At 40.6% G+C, this 22,539-nt stretch overlaps 2 protein-coding genes across 9 annotated transcripts in view; one reads left to right on the top strand and one right to left on the bottom strand.

Annotated features, from left to right (window-relative positions):
- RapGAP1 (Rap GTPase activating protein 1) overlaps window positions 1–22,539 on the bottom strand; it is a 243,819-nt gene that overhangs the window by 26,312 nt on the left and 194,968 nt on the right. For 7 of the 8 annotated variants that reach the window (XM_065485379.1, XM_065485376.1, XM_065485375.1 and 4 more), the window contains one exon: window positions 19,261–19,353. In XM_065485379.1, the coding sequence (XP_065341451.1) occupies window positions 19,261–19,353 (93 nt within the window). Of the gene's footprint in view, window positions 1–11,517; window positions 11,734–19,260; window positions 19,354–22,539 lie in introns of those variants that run through there. The other variant, XM_065485383.1, reaches the window with a different exon arrangement.
- Window positions 16,856–18,779, top strand: LOC135940484 (dipeptidase 1-like). The gene is made up of 9 exons (XM_065485389.1): window positions 16,856–17,050; window positions 17,107–17,263; window positions 17,317–17,449; window positions 17,585–17,811; window positions 17,878–18,054; window positions 18,119–18,203; window positions 18,263–18,338; window positions 18,448–18,586; window positions 18,636–18,779. The coding sequence occupies exons 1-9, from the start codon at window positions 16,923–16,925 to the stop codon at window positions 18,732–18,734; spliced, it is 1,221 nt and encodes a 406-aa protein (XP_065341461.1). The 5' UTR covers window positions 16,856–16,922; the 3' UTR covers window positions 18,735–18,779.

The raw sequence follows: 22,539 nt of genomic DNA, 5'->3' as shown, positions 1-22,539 counted from the left end.
CACCGAACACCAAGCCAGCGCTTCCCTATCATTGCAGATAAAGTGTGTGCACAAGGCATGCCATCATGTAATTATGAAACTAAACATTGTCTCTAAATATTACTAATCTTCTCTCCTGCGGGGAATAAATATTTTGAATTTATAGGTTGCAGAGAGAGAATTTCTCATTTATACGAATTACACATTTTCTAGTTTCAGAGCTCGCGGAGAGCACGCTCACGTCAGACGAGAAACAAGGGCGGGCTCATTGTACAATTTATAAGAACAAATACAAACAGCTCTGGCGCATTATGTTTTGTAACGTCTCTCAGCGAGCACAATAACAATAGCGCGTGAACAGAGAAATATAAAATTGCGCCAACGGCTGAGTGCTTATTATGTAGGGTCTCCAATGCTGGCTGGGTCATTAGACGTGAGTGTGTTGTCTTATTTGTTCTCCGGCCAACGAGTGTGTTTGCTGCGTTTCTTTTAGTGAATCGAGCCGTGCGTTTTGAGGATGCGTTTTCATCGCGCACGATCCGTGGTTGAAAATGTGTTTGATTGATGGACTTGTTCATGATGAGAAATTGCAATCGGAAAACTGCTGCAGCACGAAGTTCGTAAAGGTTTAACTAATCGTCGTGTTGCAGTCCGAAAATGGAATTCTGATTTTTAGTGTCTGCCATAAACCATTAACTTTCATCGGGAAATAGAATGAAATTCCTCACCATATTTTCTAGAAAACAAACGGTGTATTTTATCCAAGACACGTATTACCGTACACACGTCGATTTGAAGAAAGCAATTTGATTAATCGTCTAAGCTGAAAGTGAAAAATTCCCAGTAAAACATCGTATACTGTATGTAGAGTGTATGTCTCGGAGCAATAAAAGCGGCTGCGGTTAAAACCGTTGTTACGTCTCGCACGCACGAAAACCCTCGAACGCGAGACCGGGATGAGCAGCAAAAAGCGCCAGCTGGTTTACATTGTTTCGGTGTGCATTGTTGTGCCGTTAGTTTCGCTGGAAGTCGCGACGGATCGGGTTGCATGCGCGATCATCGAATTAGAGCCGTAAAGAGCAGCCAAATGAGATGCGTTCGTTTCAAACACGGTGTCGGAACAGTTACGTCTCAAGTCTCGAACTGATCGACATAATGTGTGCTCCAACAAAAGCCCCTAATTGCCTGAACAATCGTGTCACAGGTTGCCAGATGCGAAGCTAAACTCGCAGATGTGCGTGCTAAATTTCTGCGTTAGAGGATAGATTCCTATATTGTAATCAGTTCATTCTGGGAATTTATTTTGGCCGACAAATTGTCAAGAAAAACAGCCTTTTTATCGGTTCTGATAAATTAGACCTTGAGGCTATGCGGTTTCTTTTTTTATCATTTTGATCATTCTATTTGCATCGTTATCGCTGGAAAATATTTTAAAATTTATGCCCAATAGCACAGTCAAATAGATGTACTTATGTTTAATTTAAATAGTCAAATCTTAATAATTTGATTAATTTTTCTTTTTCTTTCCAGGAAAGATCTGCACTAAAAAAAACTATATTGAAATTTCTTGTAAAAATAATTCAAATATTGAAATTCTGTTGTGGTTTTGTGGGTTTTCTCTGCCGTAAAAAGTAGAAAACTTCCATCAACGAATTATATTAGCAGTTCGTTTCCTTTTCAAATATCTCAAGAATGAAGATGATTGAAAGTGCAATTTCGTCTGATGGTATAGCCCAAGCCCATCGCGTTAAAAACCGCAGTTTGAACTAGTTCTTGAGGAGCTGTTGGCCGACGCCGGGTTAACAAAACGTAATTCATTTCGCGGAGCAGTAATAAGCGCTATATTTGCTTGCTTTTCTCTCCGGCTGGAATTTGCGGTCGCGTCACTTTTGCGGTGTGATCCAATCAAAAGCTGCACCGCACTTCTCCATTCACGCCGCGTGTGCTGCTGCTGGTCTCCGCTCATTGTCGTCGCGGACAACACACTCATCTCTCTTGCGGTTTCTTCCTTCGCTATCTTTGACCACGCGATTACGTCAAAAGCTGAATTTTTCCTCGGTTTTCGATTTTGAAGAGGATAATAATTTGTTATTTTTCTCGAAAACGTAATTTCCAGAGGAATTGTCACCGCAGCCTTGTGTGAATACGCTCATGACTTTTTAAAACCAATAAATACAATGCAAGTAAGACAAAAGGTCACGCGAGCTAATTAGCATCGCTTTATATGAGCATTCGTGGAGAATAGTGAGAGGCGTATATACGCGTGCATGAATTCTAATAATTGTCAAGCGGCCACACATGCACGAGGCAAAATGTAGGCCGGATGCAGGGGAGGTCTCTCGCGACGGACACCGAGTTTGCCGTCGATGTCCAGTGGAACCTTGGCGACGAACCTTGCACATCATCAGCGGCCAAATCACGCGTGCAGCTGCCACTGCAGCGTTGGCACCAATTCACGGAAAACTTCATTAGAGGGCGTCGATGCGTCCGAATCTCGCACCGAACAGAAGACGTGCTCGAGAAAGGCTATTGAGGCAGACTTGGCAGCGCAAATTCGATGAAAAGAAACACCATTGCGGCAGGCACGACACAATCGACGCCGGTGGTTTGCGAATAGAGCAACAATTTCCTGTGTATGCGATGCGAGCCCCAAAAGGGTGCTGCTACTTCCAAATAAGCCGCAGGAGAAAGTGCTGAGTGAGCACACGGGCCAAAAGGACGTACCAACAAAATGCCCTTTGAATACATAATAGCTGTCGACAATATTCGACAGCTCCCAAGATCAAAATTCTGCTGTCCAATGTCGCAATTGAAAGCAATTTTTGACTCTTGCAAGGATGGGATAATATTTTATTAAAGTAAGACCTGAAAAATTACGTAATGACCCACTCAGCAATTTCAAAATTCCTTTTCTAAACAAGGGTCGGTATAAAATTCCAGAAATGAAACTACTTGAATTGGTACATGTTTAAATTTTTATCTCAGTCTCCTAGAGGGAATCGGAAGGCCAACGTTTTGATAAAAAAACTTGCTAGCCGTGGAAAATGGAATTACGCAAGGAAAGAAATTCTTTGTATCTTTTATATCAACCCAAGTTCCCAACGTAAGAGAGTTATTCCACCATGGATGTTTTATTCTCATTAATTGCTTTTTGTGCTGGTAAGAACGAATTATGAAATTCCTTATTCTCTTTTTAGAACAGTTTCTTTTGTTCCCATCTGAGAACAACTATATTATTGCTACAAAGGGTTGAGCAAATCGCCCTCATTACTCAGTTCTGAGAAAGCATGCGAGCTCTAGGCCAAAACTTTGAACTTTCGCGTTCTTTTCCGAGGGAGAGACCACTTGAAAGGCATTGTTCTGGTAATTAATATAATGCGGCCTACCACCTTTGGTCTCAGATGGGCTGCCCGGGTGGTTGGCCTTGCCCCCGGTTTTCAAAAAGTCGGCCACATGCGCCTCGCAACAAAGGGAAAAGCGGCTTCAGATCCTGCCAGCTGAAAATTCGCTTGCATCCAGCCCTCTCTGCCGTGTTTATATGTACGGGCGTATTATGGTGTAATTAATTAATATTCGCGCCAGCCTCGCCTCCAAGCTGCTTCCAGAGGTTGAGGTGAACATCGCGTTTGTCTCTCTATTGATTAGAAATCTGCGCTTTAATAGACCGGTGTACACAATGGGTACATGCGCTATATGTGCATCGTGTTTAATGTATGCAAGGGATGCATGAACTGCCAGCGTGCGAAACTGTGTCAATCAATAAACAGGTTTGATTGAAATTTCGCAACTTGATGATGGCAGTTCATCAAGTTTTGTAACAGTAACGTGTATATGATTGAATTGTGATCGCATAACGAGGCGTTATTTCATCGCTTTATTTTTGGTCATTGAGACACCGATATCGCAAATTAACAGTTTTGGACGTGCAAATCAAAACGCTGTTGGAATTTTTTATATTAGCCGCCACGAAGAAGCGCTGGATCATGACGTCATCAATGCATGGGCTAGTAAAGATTGTAAAAAATACAAACATAGGATATGTCACTTTTGTTTGACTACTTTGTTTTTTATGTCTTGCTTGCACCATGGTGTTTGTTATTGACAGAATGTTACAACAAGTATGTAGTGAAAAATCAACAAGCAGCTAAACAATTCCGGCAACAGTTGATCTTCGCCTTTCCGTGCGGTGATGACATCACGACAGACTGACCACTATCTTAACATTTGTTTTTCTTTTCCCTTGAAAGCAGAAGTACGAGACGTGAATTTCAGCTTGGCTTGCACTTTTCCCCCCTGCGGATTTTGCTTGACCAGTCGCTAGAGTATGAATGCAGACAACAAAAGAGGCTGACATTCTATACGAAGCGCAGCAATGTATTGGAAACCGCAGTCGTCCTGCACAATCGCGTGCTTCTTTTGTAAGCCGGCGCGTTCTATGTCTTTTGGACGTCGGGAGGAAATGTTCCGAACAAAGAACATCCTTGCACTTGCATTACCGGCGAGATGCATAAAAAAACGCCTATAAAGTGAATTATATTTATGTGATGCAGATCGTGGGAATGTAAGAAAGCGTGCTCGCAGGCATACATCCGCTCAATTTTCATCGGCTCGGGCTTTTAAATGTTTATGGCGGCGCACAGCAGTGAAAACGCTAGGTGGAAGCAATCGAGAGACTTCCTTTTGCTCTCTTTCGCCGCAGTTTATTGCTCTGGCGATCACCGAAAAGCAGCATTAGGAACAAAAGAAAGAAACCGAGTGAGTGAGTGAGTAATTCGCACCTGATGCCATCATTGCGCGGCTTGTTCCACATACTGGGAGCGCAGCGGCCCCCCAGGAGAGCAGGATTTCGCAATTTCAGCAAAAATGGGTCTTGCATTACACATATTGAAAGCGCGGCAAGTATATGAGTGCACGAGGGATTGATTTCTGGCGAGAGAGCCGCCTCATTTCGCTCTCAACCCTTTTCCGTCATCGTGCAAATGTATATTTTGCTGGCAGGCTCTCGCACGGATTGTTCGGTTTAGCAACAAAGCACCGAGCATAGCCTCCTCGACTGCTGCACGGCACATGGGGTAGGTTATTGTTTCTCCACCACCGCATATTCGAATGTATACAGCGCACATACGATTCGTATGAATAACCCTGCTAGCATTTTTTACCAACGTCAGCTGCTCTTGTTTTCGACCCGACATGCTACGGGAAACAAAATGACAATTTGTCAAATTCGGCGAAAAACGACGCACGCACACCCGCCCCGTACGCGAATTCGCCGCCGGCGGGCAGGAGCGAGGGATGCGTGCAGATGCGGATTTCATTTCCACGCGACATAAAAGTAATTTGGTTCTGACGTAGCTGTAAAAATTGCAGAATCATGCAAAATGTTTTTTCGTTTTTTTTTTTAGTTGGTCGAGTGTTCTTTGAAAACCAATATTATTTTTGCCAAATACAAACAGCTGTTGGCTTTTATCAAAACCAGCTAGTCCCGAGGGATTTTATTTTATGAAGCCCATGTTTTAAACAGGAAAATGACATGTGCATGTGTTGAAAAACAACGAAAATGAAATTGAGTAATGAGAGTTGCGCCATTTTATCATAACAATTTTTTTAGAAATTTTCTAGTGTTTTAAATTACTCCAAAATAAATTGAGTAATGAGTTGCGACATTTATTCTAACGATTTTTTAGAGTGTTTTAAATTCCTCCGACCCTTTCACATTTATTCTTAAATCTAACAAAATTGGGTCTTGGGAAAAACTAAAAATGAAAAAAATTCAATATATTTTCTATGGATTTTTCATGAAAATGCGTGTTCAATCAGGCAAAATTGAAGACAATTCAATTTTGGTACTTCAAATATATTCAATAAACCATTTTCTTGGCCAAACTTACGGGTGTTAAGAAAATTGAACCAAAATATTCAGGTCTGATCGAATTCCACGAATTCTAGGGCATAAAACAATCTATAATTTGAGTTAGAACACCTGTTGAACGACCAAAGATGAGTGCTAAGCCAAAACCGATCAAGCTGATGCTCTCCACACATGCATGAAGCGACATATTTGATCATGGATCGTGAATTTGTGTGTCAGTCCGGCTATGGCCAACGGACCATCTGCCCACATGCAGGCGAATTAATAATTCGAGTGAGCATTATATGTATGATCTGTAAGAGCTTTCGAGCCGCGTGACTAAATACACATTCTCCTCGGGCCATCTGGCGCGGCTGACATTGGAGAAATTTAATAATTTCCAACGTAATCAGCTTCGTCAACGGCACCGAGATAGAAAATTCCGACGTCTCTTTGAAACGCGGACAAAGCAGTAGAGGAATGAATTCGAAACCGATTTTATTGGGATCTGGTTGCTTCTGAAAAAGGTGCACACACGTGAGGCTATGAAGAATTTGAATATGAAAGCCTGCAGGGTTTACCCACGTTTTGTCAGCAAACCTCCTCGAGGGTTCGCAGCGCACGCACGTCACTCTCCATTATCATTCAAATGGCCGGATTTTAAATAACAATAAAAACCCGTCTGGCGAGAAAGTGCTGCCTCTCTCGAAACAAAAAGCAACGCTTTTTTGGGAGCAACACATACACGAGACGCGAGATGAGTGGCGATGCGAAAGGTTAAGGGCGTCCTTTCCTCAGGCAAAATGATATTCATTTCTTGCATCGCGCATCTCTATGCGTGTAATAAAACTGCTCCCTGCGGCCAAAAACCGCGCTCCGATTTACATTTTTTTTTACGGCTGGCGTCCGTCTGCGTGTGGGAGATTTAAAATTTATGATTCACTCAGGGTGGAATGTTCCAAGGGAGCACCTGCGAGGATCAAATTCTTGCGGGGGGTAATTATTCAAAGTGACTGGCTACTCATCGGGGCAGTCTTAATTAACTGTCTGGAGGGGCGGTATTTTTTTTCTATATTCAATTTAGAAATATTTCAAATTTCTCTGCGTCGTCAGCCGCTGGAAATAGACTCTCGCTCTTCAAGGGCAGTGCAAGTGCAAATTTCTCCAGCTGCTGTGGATCGGAATTAAAGTCACTTTTGTAGTGAATTACGGCGCAATTTCTTGAGGCAAACAAACAGTCTGCGCCCTTTCTAATTTCCGCGCGCGTCAAGAGCAGAATCCAGAGCGGCTCTATACATGAGATGCCGTGCTTATTAAATTTGCAGCCGAGCCGCTTTGATTGGGTTGCAGTTAATAACGCGAGAAAGCCTCGCCAAGATTTGATATTAAATAACACGCACTAATAAGGCGATTTATCAGAAGAGATTTATTGCACCGCCAAGAGTCAATTTTGAAATTATGTGTTTTTTTCTCTCGCGTTGATTTAACCGGGCTAGCATGATTTGGAGATAAGATAGAAATTGAAGCGACCGCATGGTGCAGCTCTAGTGCATAACCTTGATTTCTGTTTTGTATCCGCCATCATGACTGCTGGATTGCGTCAACTGCTGAGTTAGGATCGAGCCTGGCTTCATTCTCGAACGAATACTTTTATCGAAAAAGTGAGGTTTCGAGAAGGAAATAATGCCATTCACATTTGATACGAAATTGTGGTGGAAACAATTCCAGGAAATGACAATATTCGTCCGCAATCAAGCCTCGTTTGTGCAATTTGCATTTTTCCTCAATTAAAAAGGCAATCCACGCGCATAGGCCGCGGCTAATCTCCAAACTTCATCTTCAGGTGCAGCTGACGCCGCCAACGAAATTGGACGGCTTCCTCAATTAAGTTGCGAATTGGCCTGCGTCTCTCGCCTCTGGACGGAAAAAAGGACGCGTGCGTGTGTCGCACGAAACACATGCCAAGCAATGAATTATTCCGCTCATTAAAGCGTTGAGCAGCCGGATAATTAAACGCGGACCAACGCGGGCATTTCAACGAGCAAAAATTGTAAATGGAAAAATATCGCATTGTGCATGCAAAATGCCTGCTGGTAGCATACGTGCCGGCTCTCAGCTCACTCGAAAATTATTTCATACACATATGTATACTATTATGGAGAAGAATGAAATAATACGGCGTGGCGCGAGGGCGACGACAGACAGAGAGAAGGGTTAACCAAGCCGTTCATGCGGCCAGATTGCAACTGCTGATAAAGGGTTGGAAAAGCCGTTACTACACCCCGCCTATCTGTACCCGATTGTTGTTTACTGCTCACCTTTAAAATGAGTTTGTGCCACGCCGAAATCGCCATGAACCAATTTATTTTCTTGAGAAATTGATTGATTTTTTTCCGAAATTACTTGTTCTAGTGCAATCTCTAGATAATAAATACTGACTGTTGGAATGGAATATATTCAGTTTAGTTTACACTGCCCCTTTATACATCAGCGCGAATTTCTTTTCTTTAAAGAAATAAATCGTAGTTAAATTAATTGGTAAAATCGAAAGTCAATTTTTGCTGTACCTGTCCGAGACTTTTCCTCCTGGGCAGCAGCTGGCCGTCCGAAATGCTGCGTTGCTTTTTTCCCCACATGGCCCTCATTTTGCAACCGAAAAGTCCGTGTTGGCCAAACTACAAACTCGGGTCCTTAGAGGAATGGGTCGGGCGCAAATCCATTTATCCTTCCTCAACACTGCTCGGCGGCAACGGCAACGGCGGCGGCTGCGACGACGACGACGGTCCGATAGCGCGGCAGGAAATAAGAAGCGCGCGAGAGTGTGTGTGTGCTGCCGGCGCGGCTGTCGTTAACCGACTGATGGTAAACTCACGCCCGCAGAATAAACTGGCTGGCTGGCTCACTCGAGCGGCCGCCGCCAGGTGAGTTTCCGCCAGAGGTGAGCTCGCGACGAAACGTGTTTTTCGGAGCAGCAGGGTGGCAGCTGCTGTCTTTTCCCTTTTCCTTTCGACCTTTATCATGGTTATGTTCGGAAGTGGCCTTTTCGGTTCACCATTCGTCTCGGATACATCTGTACTATACACCGCAGAATGCATTTTTTGTTCGTTTGATTGTCAAAAAAGCTTTTACGCTCTTTTAAAAACGTGCGAGTTTGCGTGTTTGTTGTAAGAAGGAATTTTTTATTTAATTTGATCTAACATTTTTTAAACTTTTGGAGTGAAATTATTAAGATGAATGGTCTAAAAAACTAATTCATTTGGAAGAAATAGAGGCTGGGTTTTTTGCGTGTTCATTCGCGCACGTTTAAAAGGTTGATGTGATGTTTTATCTTAAATTAATTTGAAAGCTCACTGATGAGAAAATGATGTTATCTCAAAATCATGAAGATAACCAACCAAATGAATTAGAAATTCCTCTCACAAAAACTGATAATTATAATCAATTTAAGTTGCATAAATGATCCTATTTTAATTTTAATTTTACACAATTTGCCAAGAGAATTTTTAAGAAAACAATACATATTTGGCCACAAAGTTGACAGCATACATGTTACAAAGTTATCTTCATTGTACAAACTGAACTTGACAAAAAATGTTTGCATATTTTATTTTCCACTTTTCAGACTGTGTGTTTGTTGTTTGTTCTCTCGCGGGACTGGAAAACGGCGGCATTGGCCCAGTTTTCAACATATACTGGTTTCATACCAACTTTTCCACGACCACATTTGACGCAAACGAACTCATGGTTAAAGGCAATCCCTCAAAACGTTATATTTTACACACCTGGGTTGAAATGTGGCAAAATGACGCGACCTCATTAGCCGATAATTCTATTTGCTTTCCAACCCATCAGTAAACTGATAGCGAACTTTCATATAAATATTTCCCTAATTGTTATCGCACTTTTATTTATTTCGAAAGTTAAGGATTACGTCACCAAGGAGTGACTTTAGCAAGTAGATTAAGTGTGATAGCCATTTTCACTTGAAAAAATATTTTATCTGAAATGCATCTTTTTCAGGTAGATAAACCCCAAAAAGACAGGCAGCTGTTGAGCAATTTTTTGTCTTGAAAAGATCGTATAGCGGCTTTTATTTTCACCGGCAATAAGGCAACAACAATGAGAGTACGTGTCAGCACGTTAAACCGCACATCTGTATTATTTGCTCTGACGGGTGGACCGCGTTTACGTTTACACTTGGAGCCAGTTTTGAGGAAATAAATAGCAGCAGGCAAGATATTTGCTCTGATTACGCGCACTTTATTAAGCTCGGCGCGACGAATTACCCGCTAAAGTATGTGTGCAGATAACAACAGAGAGTCGCGTGCGTGTCCATCAACCGTAAATATGCGCGTAAATACACACACGCATACCGTTAATAAGCAGCTCAATATTTGAATTGCGCGCTTGGTCACGTGTGGCTCTGATAATAAATTAGATTATTTGCACAAGCAGCGGCGAGCCACATGGGGCTGGACAAACAGAGAGTATGCAGAAATGTCCTGGCACAGATACCCAGTTCGCCACAACTGGCGTCTCAGCAACGCGTATTAAAAAGCAGAGATCAAACATGGCACAATTATTATTTTGCGCTCCGTGGCAGCATAATATTTGATGACAAATAGCACTCATTTTAAAATTGTGTGTGAGTTTTAGTTGAATAGAATTAATCTCAATAACACTTTCAAGGAAACTTTTCGGATTTTTTAATTAGCGAAAAATTTATTTAATTTAAGCACTTTTAAACGATCAACAGGTATGTTTTTATAATTAAAAAATGAAATACTTGCATGTTGCTTGTTTTGGATATTTTTTTAAAAACCAAATTTGAATCCAGATTTGTTTTTACTTTACTTTCCCACCCAGGAAATAAAGAAACAAAATTTTTATCAACAAAATTAATCAGTAAATTTAATCAGCTATCAGGATTTGTGAAGTTTTTGCAGAATAATTTATTAAATTCAATTTCATGAAAAATTTTGAGCCTCTTCTTTTTTTCAATAAGATTTGTCTGCCTCACATCTCACCCAAGGTTCGCCAATTTTGCAGTGCGCAAAAATGTAATAACGGTTTATCGCGCAAAAAACCGGCTGGAAACCCCAAAATTTTGGGTTTCCCATTTTTTTTATCGGAATTGATTTATTCATAATAATATTTTTGCCATCGAAAATAAAATATTTATGATCTCGTGTTTCGGAATATTGCACAAAATTGCAGAACACAGATAATATGTGTTTTGCAAACCCTGCAAGATCAAATTTCACGTAAATTGAACATATGTTTTTTTTTAAATAATTTTAAATATCAGAAATTCTTTCAAATCTTTGCAAATTGCTTAAATCGTTAAATCCTGAAATTTCAACCAACGATGCAAAATGGGCCACATTGCACAAGCTCGATAAATTCAGGGCCAATAAATGAAAGAGTGTCAATGTCGTAGATTTAATGATTCAGAATATTATTGATGGATGCGAATTTGCCAATTCTAACTATCCACAACACGTTCGATATATGAGGGTCTCAATTTTCGTTTTTAATGTTTAAGGAATCGGTTTAAAAGTGTATAAATATATTATCTTTGTCATGTAATGCAGGCATTTACATAGAGCAAAGTTAATGTTTGTTTAACATTGATATAATAGGGAAATAAAAATAGAACAAAAGCGGAAATAACATTTGAAGGGGCTCACCAAGGAATTGCGCCAGAAGTTCATGACCCCCTCGAAACTGAGCCTCCTGGGCAGTTTATCCGGCTTTTTCTTTCGCTTCCTGACTAAGGATACTTCTCTGTCGCAGCCAGGTGTGGAGTGGATGCGATCCCTGCCGGCAGGGGCTTCCTTCCGCTCGGCGCCGTCCGCCGGCGATCCACCTGAATGGCCACCACGCTTCATTCTTTCATTGTCAGCGGACTCGCTCAGCTGTCCCGTGAAAACGCTGCTCGCGTTTGATTCTTTACTGCCGCACAGGAGGAAAATAGAAGGAAAAAGAAGGAGCAAAGGCGGTTTCACGATATTGAACAAAACAAGGAAACGGTTCGCCGAGTGAGATTTATACGTAGGAAGTCATACACAATATATACACATCCTTCAAGTAGTAGTGTTTCTTGCGGTTTGGTTTTTTTTTTGAATGCGCTATTTTGAGTTGAGCAGGAAAAAAGTTTAAATTCTGTAAAATAATATTTTTTGTTTTATTCAGAAATTAAAATGTTATAATGAATTAAATATAGCTTCACTAACAAAAGTTCCGCCTTTCCATAAAAGGCAATTTTTAAAAATGGACACGCGCCTGCATATAATGTGTGCTTTTCTCGCAGTGTATTGTAGACTCTTTTAGCATAAACGCAGTGTTTCCATTTGAAATAATATTTTGCATCAGTAACTCTTTCATTATTACCAAGGTGACAGTTAAATTTTTAACAAAAATAAATTTCAAAAATATTAAAAAAAATGTTTCAAATTTAAAATGTTAAAAGGCAAATTTTTTAAAAATTTAAATGAATTTTATAATAAGGATAATTATAACGGAAAAAAATTAACTTTAAAAATATGAAAATAAGAAATGTTATAGGTTTTCTAGTAATAATTTTTAATATCTGTTTTTTATATCCTGGCAAATGTTTGCGGCTGACTCCAGAGGGCAGCACGGAGAAGCATTTTTATATCGCTCCAAGAGTTCAGCGTTTGCCCGGCAGATGTAGCACCACAAAATGATTTTTTCAATTTTTCCTTCACTCAACAGGAGCAATATTTCGCTCGCAAAAAAAACCTCCAGAGCAAAAATATTCTGTCTGCGTGTGATGTTCCCTCGTTGAAATGCGAAATTATAATTTTACGATGCGTGCGTGAGCGACTGCTTTTCCAAGTGACATATAAAGACGACTTTTTGATGGCAGCGCGTGTGTGGCATTGCAATTCCGCGTCAATCAAATACAGTGCAGATGAGAGAGCACATCCGCACAATCTGCAATTTAAGCCACACAAGCAGTCATAAACTAAAAAAAAAAATAATGCGAGTGCGCAGCTCACAGAGAGCAGCGCTTTCATTTCGAAATATTGCATTATTATATTCATGATATATAGCAAGCCAGCCGCTCATCTGCAGAGACAGAAAATAATAATATTTTTTATAGAGCTTCAATGAGATAAATTAGCTATTGGGTGATTAGCTCCGACATAGGATATAGCTGGGATTATCGGAGCTCGCTCGTTTGTATTATTCTTTTACATACAGTCATGTAAATTGATGGAGGGAGCGCAATCACAAAATCGATCGAGAGGTGCTTATGCTATAGGCAACCGGTGGAACAAACCAGCGCTGCCGGTTGCATAGCCATCGCTATTAATATATGCTTTTGTGTGTACAACAGCCTGGAGCGAAATTATAACGTGATTATTACAGATTTTATTTCCAGATATTTGAAAATCTGACTGAATTGGATAGATAAAAAATATGGAGAGTGAATAGATCGAGGAACCAATTTCGCTATTTTTTTTATTTAATTGATATCTCTTAAATCAATCCAATCGTATGAAACAATATCTTTTAAATAAAACTAATTTTAAGTTTTTAAATCTCAAGCTCAATGAATAAAAAAAAATCCTGTAAATATTTCTTTAATTTCACTGGTGGCAATGGTGATTTTTTTTAGAATAAAACAATCCTTCATATTCTCGCACTGGAAAGCAGCTTCTGTTTTGGCTCCCTCAGGCCTCATTTAGCAAAACTTTCGCTGCAAATCAAAATTAACATTGCAGTAACACCTGAGGCGGATTTTACCTCCCCGGGCATTTGAAACAACTGACTATGCATATGCTCAAATGCAATAAAACAGTGACGTAAAATTGCCACCATTCGCGCCCTTCCTTTATAAAATACACAGCTAGCTTTTACGAAAATACGAGGACAAACATTTAGTACGATTTTAGAAACGTTAAATCCTCCATCCAGTCCTACATCACAAATTTAGTATATGACTGAAAGAGATAGAAATTTGCGCTTTTAATTTTTCAAAATAGACAGTCAGTTTTTAAGAAAATCAGGCAAAAAAATTAAGCATATATTGCACTAATTCATTGAGTTTAATTTAAAAAAAATGTACGGCTTGTGTCTATGATTTTTCACTTGATTTCGTTTTCTCTCCTCACGATCTATCCAACGGATAAATTTTTCCTCTTGACTGAAAAAAATCCTGATTTTCAATAGGAAGAAATAGATCAATGCTTTATTTGCATGCAAAATTTTCTTAGCAATTCCAACGCCCAGATCAAATTTCAGTTTTTCCACATTTTTAAAGATTATTTCAAGCAGTAGAGATCCACTTTTGAAATAAACCAAAGAGGCTGCCGTAGCTGAAACCACGATGTGTGTTCTCATATAATTTATAGCTAACGTGCTTTCCAGGTCATAATTAAAATGCATAAATAAACGTGATCGTGGAGTGGTATAAAGCCGCGTCTGAAAGCGTCCGCCTCGTACAGTGAGGGGGCGAAGTGACATGTGGCCGCGGTGCCGGTGCCGAGAGGAGGCCCACGAGATGCAAGTGCCGATAAAATTAGGAGACGAGCAATGAATTTATTTGGGCCCAACATGCCGATGTCTTGTTCCGATAGAGCGGCCAGTTTTTCACTTACGAAACCAGATGATCGTAAAACGCAGACGAAAACGAGAGTTGGCGCGCGATTTGCTCTCACGATACAGCTTTTCGCAGGTGCCGTCACCGAGGAGGAGATGACATAAAATTGGTGCGGGTGGGTGGACCGCCGCCGCGTCTCCGAGCCGACTTTTTTTCTGCCAATAAGCCGGCCGGACGACAAGCACTTAAGACTGGCAAGCGAGAGAGCCGAGCCAATTTGTAAAACCCCACACGAATTGATCTGCGACTGCTTGGCACGCGAATTTTCCGCCAGCGCTCACTTTCTCATTGGCAGCTGCGGGCTAGGAAAAGTTTCTGTCAGCGCTGCAGAGTTGAATTTGTCTTTATTGTCGATCGAGTGTGTGTCTGGAAAGTTTTGACGGAAAACGACGCAAAATAACAATCTGCCTTGAATATATAAAGTCTCTGCTTTTGAAATATGTATGCTGTTGGAAACATCTGGATTTGATGTTGAAGTTACGTTAAATTTTACTGTTTTCCAATTTCGTGTTCTGTTAGGAGAGCAATTTAAAAATTATTTCAGTCCTAAATGGAATAATAATTAAAACGCAATTAGGTATTTTCTCAATTTAATTTAAAAAGGAAGTTAAAATTCATAATTGTATTAACTCCTATGGAATAATCTGAGTTCCTGTTTGGCAGGACCGGGCAGGACGAGAGCGCACAGAATGAAACTGCTGGCCCCGTTTGTGAGTAAGTGCGATAAAACTGCTTTCATAAGTTCAGTGCTACCGCATGTAATTATGTGGAGCAATCTTCAGCCAAATCTAAATTTGAATAAAAACTTGAGAGCATTCCAAGAATCTTTATTATGCTGTTATATGATCCATTTGTCTGGAGATAGCAACGTATGGGGCAAATTAGCCTTATTTAAAAAATAAAGACCAATTTGAAACTAAATAAATCAAAGAAAAAATCACTTTTATGCAAAACTGGCCATTCCTATGCTTCTACTGCAAATCCGAGTCTAAAACTAGCGACATTAGTTGACAAATTTCCCCAAAAGGGCCGTAAAAAGACTCGTTGAAAATTTCCCAATTCTAAATCTCCTCATTTTACACCTTGGTGATTCAAAATTTATTAACCAATTTTTATCAATCTCAATTTAGCTAAAACAATTAAATCCTGGAGGTTCAAATAAATCGAATTAAGCCATTTAGTTTATGATTTACGTTCATATTTTGCTAAAAAAAAGGAACACACGCATTTTGCAGGTCCATTATTAAATTACACGACACGCTTATTGCCATAATTCGGTCCATTTCCATATAAATTGCGCGACGGGAACACTCTGATTATCCCGCGTGTTAGATTTCCTAAGCGCAATAAAAGCTTCAGCCGGTGCCAAATTTATCGCGGGCATTTTTAACTCGAGCTTCTTTTTCTCCGCGACTGTCCCTCTCGGGTGCGCGCGGGCATTTTTCTCTCGGCAGAAAAGCATTAATCCAACAAGTATACAAATTAGCGTGGCAGCTGCGAATCATTAACAGGGCGTAGAAAACGGCGCAAAACCACTGCCGGACGCGCTGGATTATTTATTTATTTGCTCTCAGCCGTGCGAAGGAAAATAAAATGTGCTACTCGAGCGATAAATTAAATTTGCACGCCGGTTGTTTTGCTCCTTTTGTGTGTCTTGTTGTTATTTATTGTAATTGGCGCATTCACAGCAGTCCCTAATATTTCATTTGGTAGAAAGGGAAAATTGAATGCGTTTCCCGCCGAAATATTCGGCTCATTAACAAGCTGAACTACATAACGTGGAAACAACTCATAAGCCACCGCACGACTGTTTTTTTTTATTTATTTTTCCATTGTTTCTACCCTAAATTTTGAGGGGGTGCAATTACCAATTTCGTGGTTATTAAGAGTAATTGGCCGATTGTTTCTCGTGGAGCGATTTGGTGAGCGCCGCCCTTCCGGTCGGTTTTGTGGCTCAATGCACTTTCAACCGAAACGGCACCAAGATAAAGAGGGGGATGATTTTACGGCTGCACGCGGTGCTTTCCTCTATCCCTGGACACCCGCTTTAAGTATAGTCCCGAGCACGGCGAATACAAATGAAATCGTTTCTTTTACTGCGGCGTAAAATTTTTATTTCCGGCGGCAAGGATTTTCGTTATCTCCAACCTTTATGTATATTACAGAGGGAAATTCCGCCTCTACCTGTGGTTTTCCAAAATATAAAAACCTGTTTTAGTTAGTTGAGCAAATTAGTATAATTTCTATTGCGTAATAGCTATTGTAAATTTATAGCTTTTGAATAGTTTATCTTGAAAGCAAACGAATAATGTCGCTCTGATTGTAGATCTAGACCATTTCATTATCGTACTTGACAGGTAAATCCCGCGAATTATTGATTACAGCAAGTCAAGGTGGCTATAAGACATTTGCCGCCGCACTTTCCTGCACTCTTGTTGGTCTTGCTTTGCTTGAGAGCTGAAGATGTCTCTCACAAAAGCGTTGACGTTTTTAGCAGTGGTTGTGCTCGCGTCTGCTGCGAACCGCAGAACCCCGGAGGAAGCTCGGCAAATCGCCCTTCGCGTGCTGGAAAGTGTGCCACTTGTTGACGGGTATGTATTCTGCTCTCAGTCACAATAATCCTTTCATAAGTCTGTGTTTTGACAAGACACAATGATCTGGCGATGAACATCCGACAACTAGCTGATGGCAAGCTCTCAAATGTTGACTTGAGTCAAAATTTGACCGACAACCCGCTTTGGCAAGGGTGCAACAACTGCCACACCGACATTCCCAGGCTCAGGGCGGGCATGGTCGGAGCTCAGGTTGGTCGTTTGCTTTACATTTGCATTTGGGGAATTAACTCATGCCTATTTAGTTTTGGTCCGCGTACACCGGCTGCCGCACCCAGTACCTTGACTCTGCTCAGTGGACCATTGACATTATTGACATCATCAAGAGATTCACCACGAAGCACAGCGCTGACTTTAAGTTTGTTACCACTGCTCAAGGTAAGAATTTTGATTGGTTTTTGTTTTATTCAATCCAATTTTAAAACAATTAATCCATCAATGTCCAATTTCCTAAAATTAAACTTGTAAAATAGTATTCTTGATGAAATAATTTAAATCAAAACCCATTTACAGGAATCTGGGATGCATTCAACGAGGGAAAAATCGGCAGTTTGATTGGAGTTGAGGGTGGCCACAGCATAGACAACCGTATTAGCGTGTTGCGCCAGTTCTACGACCTCGGGGTGCGCTACATGACCCTGAACCACGTTTGCAACACTCCTTGGTGCGACTCGTCTCCTGTGGACGATCCAGAGTCAGGCATTGCTCCCAATCTCAACGGACTTAGTGACTTTGGAGTTGTATGTGATAAGAAAAAAAATCAATCAAAAGCCGTCAGGTCTGGATTGAACGTGTTTTTTTTGCAGACCGTGATACGTGAGATGAACAGATTGGGAATGCTGGTGGACTTATCTCACGTGTCCAAAGCGGCTCAGATTCAGACGATTGGAGTTTCCAGGGCTCCAATCATTTTCTCTCACTCAAACGCTTTTGCCTTGTGCAATCACCACAGAAACGTTCACGATGACGTTTTGCAGCTTGTGGTAAGACAAAATAGAGATGACATGGATCGAGTGGTGGGTTTTATTAACAATTTTTTTTATTCAGAGGGACACAAACTCTATTGTGATGGTTAATTTTTACAATTATTACGTGACGTGCAGTGGCAGTGGAACCATTCAAGACGTAGCAAGTAAAATAAATGCATTCCAATTGCGGATGTTGGTTTTAAAAAGGCATTTTTCATTGCAGATCACATAAATTACATTGCTAATCTGGCAGGATTTGACCACGTGGGCATTGGATCCGATTTTGATGGCATTGAGAGGTATTTTTAAAATTTTTGTTATTCAATTTTTCTTGGGAAGTCGAAACAACAGGTCTAGTCATGCCTTTTAATCTTAACTGAATTTTTATTTTCGTTTTTTTGATTCAAGTCCGCCTGTTGGCTTGAGCGACACTTCCTACTACCCTGATCTGTTTGCTTTGCTGGCCGAAGACCCGAATTGGACCGAAGCTAACCTGCGCAAACTGGCCGGAGAAAATCTGATCCGCGTCTTCACAGACGTCGAGAGAGTATGCCAAATATTTATTAAATTCAATCCCCTATAGCTTCAACCGACAGGTCCGCGATGAAATGGCAGCTGAAGGAATCACGCCTTTTGAGGAAAACATTCCAGTGAGTGATTTGGGCACAAACACTCAGTGCTACACTGACTACTAACGTGGATTCCAGATGTTTTAATAAATTTAAAAAATAGCCAGCAAATTAGTTTTCTTTGACGTTCACCAGATAAAAAAAACTTTCTGCCTTCGCCATCTGGAGCCGATTTCCAGCCGCTCTCGCCAATGGTGATGGTAATTGAAGCTGAAAAGAGATGACTGCGAGATTCTCATTTTTTTCAATCGCATCGTCACTTTCCACAAAGGATAAATCGCGATAAAACTTGAAAATCTGCTCAATCGGCGCGGCGGGCTTACTAGACCATGAAAAGTGGATTTGGCATGGAAAGAACGCATTTGTGGTAGGACGTGCCTACTTTTTAATTCGTTCGCTTTTAATAATGGGACGTGCGAACTCAGCTGCTGCGTCGGGAGAATTTTTTTATCGCCGGTTCGCGTGCTGTTTGTGCTTTATTTGGAATTAAATTCGTTCGGCTCGTTATTTCACAGTGATTATCATCTTAAAATAACGATCCGTAATGCAATTTGATTGAAATGGTAACAAAAAGGGGGATGATTGTACTCACCTGTTTGATGTAGGGTGGAAGGACGCATCGTTGGTCGTCTAGCCGACTGCTTTGAACCCTTTCTAGAAGCTCAAAGAGGTCATGCGTGGTGCCCTGAAAGCAAAGGACAATCAGCGTTGTGGTCGTTGGGCACAAAAAGTTTGATTTGTCATCGATTTTAAGTGAAAAACGCGACCAGCCTTGCGAAAGGTGAACTCAGCAATTTCCCAATGACCTGAATATCAAAGTGCTCGCCGGTTTGAAGTGACGAGAGTGAGTAAATGCATGACGTCTGTGTCGTCGACTTCTGTTATCTCTAATTACCATATTCCTGATGTGTGTGCTTCATTTCAATGAAACCCCCACGAAACTCACATCATGGAAAGTGGTTTCGCCAGCTGCGGCTTTCCTCTCTTGCTCCTCGACGTATATATTTTAGTGTCAAGAGTGGTCGATATTATAAAATAATTATAGTGCCGAGGTGTGATGGATTGTGGGAGGCGAGCTGGCGTGCGCGCGCGCGTATTGTACAAAAAGCGCTCGTTTTCCTTTCTTTTCTCGGCGGGCGAAAAGGAAGCAACCTTGGCTCGAGTTGAATTTCATTTTATATGCCCTGGGAGAAGCAGAGCGCAATAACGGCCAGATAAAGATCTGCACTCGCGCTCGATTGCTGTGAAAATTCCACTCTGCATGGGTGGATGAATTAATTTATTTGATAAACAAAGCAGCTCACATCAAGGACCGCGCGGCGCGCTCGGCCTTCTCGCCGCTGACCATATTTCATGAGAATTTGTGACTTTCGGCTCTGGGCGAGAAGCTCAACACAGCCGCTCTTACAAAGAGGAGCAAAACCAAACCCGCCTGCTGGGCTTTAAACCTAATATTTTAGCTGGGACGTCCGTGTGTGTACGTGCTTATGCTGCGCATATTAAAATAATAGAGAGCCAAATCAGTCACTTCATGTCGAAATAAAATTTTTCTAATTTTTTGCAATTTAACTGATTTTAGTAAATGTGTAAATAAGAAAATTGATTGTTTTATGAATGCGTACATTTTAAGAAGAATATCTCACGACAGAAATAGTGTTTTTAATTTTATTATATTTATAGATTGAAATTTAAATATTATAAATCTATATTTATGGTTTAAAATTGATTACAATTTTTACAAATTAATTTATTATTGTTAATTAGATTTATTATGAAGTTAGGCTGCTCGTGTAAGTTGAAACGTTGCATAGATATACATGATTTGCGATTACAATGAGATCGGCTTGGGTCCTCCACATAAATAATAATCCGAAGATAGATAATTAGCTAAACTGCAGCTTAGGAAGATGTGCGAATGTAATCTTTATAAATAGCAGCAGATCAACGACGGACAAAATTTCGCTAAATTTGATGTTAGGAATGACGACATTGACACTGACATAAAAAGCCTACGAAAAATGTCCACTTGTCACAGTTACTAAATTAATGTATCTTCTCAAAGTTGGCCCACTGCTTAGAAAAGCAGGCCCTGAACTAATCTCAGTCTCATCTGGTGGGCGGCCCCCTTGTTTCTCTGCAGCTTCCGCAACAAGTAATTAGAGCGGATTAGCACGGCACGGAATCTACGTGAGAAATGGAGATTGAATTTTGTTTGGCCGCACTGCAATTTCTGCCGCTTGCGTCATTTTTCATAGCGCCGGAATAATTTTCCGGAGCGAGATGCGTGTGTTATTAAGGCGGCCGGAGCCGTGCGCGTCGCCCAATATCGGAGCCTCTGAGGCAAAAGCAATATCTCTTCGAGACAAGACATGTTAATCCGTCAGTGTAGGCGCCGCTGCTCTTTATATGCGCGCCGCGTACAAATAAAACGTGTGCGCGTCTGCCTTCGCATGGACCCTCTGCAGCAGCTCCGAGATGAATTAAAAATCGATCCTCGCGCCGAGCCGCCTGATTGACACAATCACGCCGAATGCGGCCTTTTTCCCTCTCTAACGCAATCGCAATCACTAAAAGCAGCGACGTGGTGACGGCTGACGAACAGGCTGTGGGATCACGAGTGCCGTTTTTGGTCTGATTTCGTGAGACACGTGTGACTGAACTAAAGCTACACATATTTTTTACGCTCGGGAATTTTTATTTCATTTTTCAGGTAGTTTACTAAAATCTGTAACTTTTCAATTTCATGCTGAGAACCAATGGTGCCCATCGTTCATTTACAATTTCAAGGCATTTCGACACCGATTTCATCCTTCTGTGAAACGAAAAAAAAATCTAGATGAAAATAAAAATAGATAAACTAACAAGGCTTAAAGGCAATGTTGGGGAATAAAGAGAGCTTTTGATGAATTTTCCCTCAAAAGCTCTGACGTGGATATCTGATCCTATTTTTGTTTCCAGCCCAACCAGGCAAATATTATTCACGCGGAAAATACACTGGCTCGAGTCTGTTTATTTATAGGCTATTTTTAGAATTTTCTCTTCTGGGCATATCGAGAACTCGCTTTTTTGTTAGAAAATCAATGGTTTTGAAGTTTCTGGTTTCTTGCAGTCAATGTGACGTAATAAATATTTCGTTGTGAAAATATAAGACTAATTTATATTCATCTTTCATCCAAAAGTGCAGCAAAATCTTTTAATATAAAAAATGGTTGGCGCAAATAAAGTGAAAAACAGTTATGCCCAGGCAAACTGACTTAAAATCCTGATTTCTGTTACGTTTTGGAATAATAGCCAGAGTAGAGAAGTGCCCCTAAAATTCCATTAGAGGAAAAACGTATTAGAAAAAGACATGATTGCTATATTTTCGGGAGCTTAAAATTTTTAAGCGCAAGTAACAAAAATTATCAATCATTAAATGTTGATTTTTACTTCTTGAAAATCACGAATGCATAAAAACTGGTAGTTCTGGCTTAATTAGGAAACCCCAACGGGAGCTGCATTTTTTAGAGGTTTCTTGTTGCAACAAAACCGTACAGAATTATTTTCTAGATTGCTTTTATCTTTTTTATGCAATCTCTGTATTTTATTCGATAATTCCCCTGGATATTTTATCAGTATAGCACAATATTTAATTAAATTTCGTGGAACTACTATCAAGTGGGAAAGGTGAAACATTTTTTCCTTTCTTAACAAGGAAAAGCATTTCGATTTCCTACATATTCTCCCGTTGTGAAAAGAACACTCTGGCAGCTATTATGCAGTGTGAAAATTGCAAGCGTGCTGAAGACAGAATTGATATTTTCCATCTCGTTGTTGTGACGTTTTGTACGTGAGCGCCTTGCTCTCGGGATAAAATTAGTAACTGCTGACG

The sequence above is a fragment of the Cloeon dipterum genome, chromosome 3 (genome assembly GCF_949628265.1).
Source record: "Cloeon dipterum chromosome 3, ieCloDipt1.1, whole genome shotgun sequence".
In the NCBI taxonomy this organism is placed as follows: Eukaryota; Metazoa; Arthropoda; class Insecta; order Ephemeroptera; family Baetidae; genus Cloeon; species Cloeon dipterum.
The sequence above is the reverse complement of the archived record's forward strand: the minus strand, read 5'-3'. Positions and strand labels throughout refer to the sequence as shown.

Excerpts from the sequence above, each read along its gene's own strand:
- LOC135940484 (XM_065485389.1), top strand. The coding sequence starts at position 16,923 with ATGTCTCTCACAAAAGCGTTGACGTTTTTAGCAGTGGTTGTGCTCGCG. Across the intron at positions 17,051-17,106 it reads AGTGTGCCACTTGTTGACGG|ACACAATGATCTGGCGATGA; the intron begins GTATGTATTCTG and ends TGTTTTGACAAG. Across the intron at positions 18,587-18,635 it reads TCTTCACAGACGTCGAGAGA|GTCCGCGATGAAATGGCAGC; the intron begins GTATGCCAAATA and ends TTCAACCGACAG.